We start from the raw sequence: 969 nt of genomic DNA, 5'->3' as shown, positions 1-969 counted from the left end.
TCCTGGGCCAATTGCGCCACCACGATGTCTGCCTGCGGCTCTGTCTCAGCCGTGCCGTACAGCATGTTTTTGATGTGCACAAGATTCTTGCTCACATCTTCTTGCGCCTGAAAGGGGATGTATTTCATCGTAGAAACCGACCGCGTATCCGCAACAACGTACCTTCTCTACCTTCTTGTCGCCGCGCTCCAACGCGTTTACCGCCTCCTTGAGAGCCTTCACCACCTCCGCCGGACTCTTCTGGGACTTTCCAAACAGAGGCATGTTTTCTTAGAATGTATGCACCTTGTGGAACATATCCAAAAAAAAAAAGAAACAGACGTTCTTTGTTATTACGCTGATAGAGAATATCCTCAAGTATGTTTATATCTGAAAGATGCTATTATGACCATTGTTTGCGTTAAATGTGATAAAAAGTGAGTGTTCTGATAAGCTTGGAAACAGTATGTCCCTACACAGCCAAAATAGAACAGAGCGAGAGATACGTATACGTATACAGAGATGATGGAGATACATGAATGTGAGTTATTCGTATCCTTGCGACCAGTATACACTATGAAAGTCCATCGGAATCGGTTGCATTGTGAAGGACTCGAACAAGGACATCGTGAAGGCTTCGCGAAACGAGAGTATTGGAGTCCTCGCAGCTCAGCACGACGTAGCGAAGGACTCGGTTTTGGGCAGAGGAGTGACTCTTCGTGAAAGGAGCCTCCGTACGTCGTCTACCTTTTAAATCTCTACGAATCACAGGCTTGCCGAATCACTCGCCGAGCACAGAAGCCACGACGCGGGGCGCACCCTCAACGTCATCGGTGTCCGATCGCGGGGTCGGCGAAGAAAGATCGTCCTAAAGATCTAACCTCGAAAGGCGACCGAACGAACGGTCCGTGGAAACGTCCGAGTGTCACCTGACCGGAATGACCGAGCGAAACCGAGAGGCGGAAAGGAGGTCGCCCGCGCGTCGAGCCC

At 50.1% G+C, this 969-nt stretch overlaps 1 protein-coding gene across 1 annotated transcript; it reads right to left on the bottom strand.

Moving 5' to 3' along the window:
- Positions 1-32: 32 nt before the first annotated feature.
- Positions 33-719, bottom strand: LOC112452679 (protein Mo25-like; the record flags this gene model as incomplete). Its single annotated transcript, XM_025013007.1, has 2 exons — positions 163-719; positions 33-107 (listed from the first exon to the last, which is right to left on the bottom strand). Coding segments are annotated over exons 1-2 (177 nt in total), but the record flags the coding sequence as incomplete, so codon positions are not given.
- Positions 720-969: the final 250 nt, after the last annotated feature.

This window comes from Temnothorax curvispinosus, unplaced genomic scaffold (genome assembly GCF_003070985.1).
Source record: "Temnothorax curvispinosus isolate PA1 unplaced genomic scaffold, ASM307098v1 QBEX01003610.1, whole genome shotgun sequence".
Classification (NCBI taxonomy): Eukaryota; Metazoa; Arthropoda; class Insecta; order Hymenoptera; family Formicidae; genus Temnothorax; species Temnothorax curvispinosus.
Note: the sequence above shows the minus strand (reverse complement) of the source record. Positions and strands in the feature narration are given on the sequence as shown.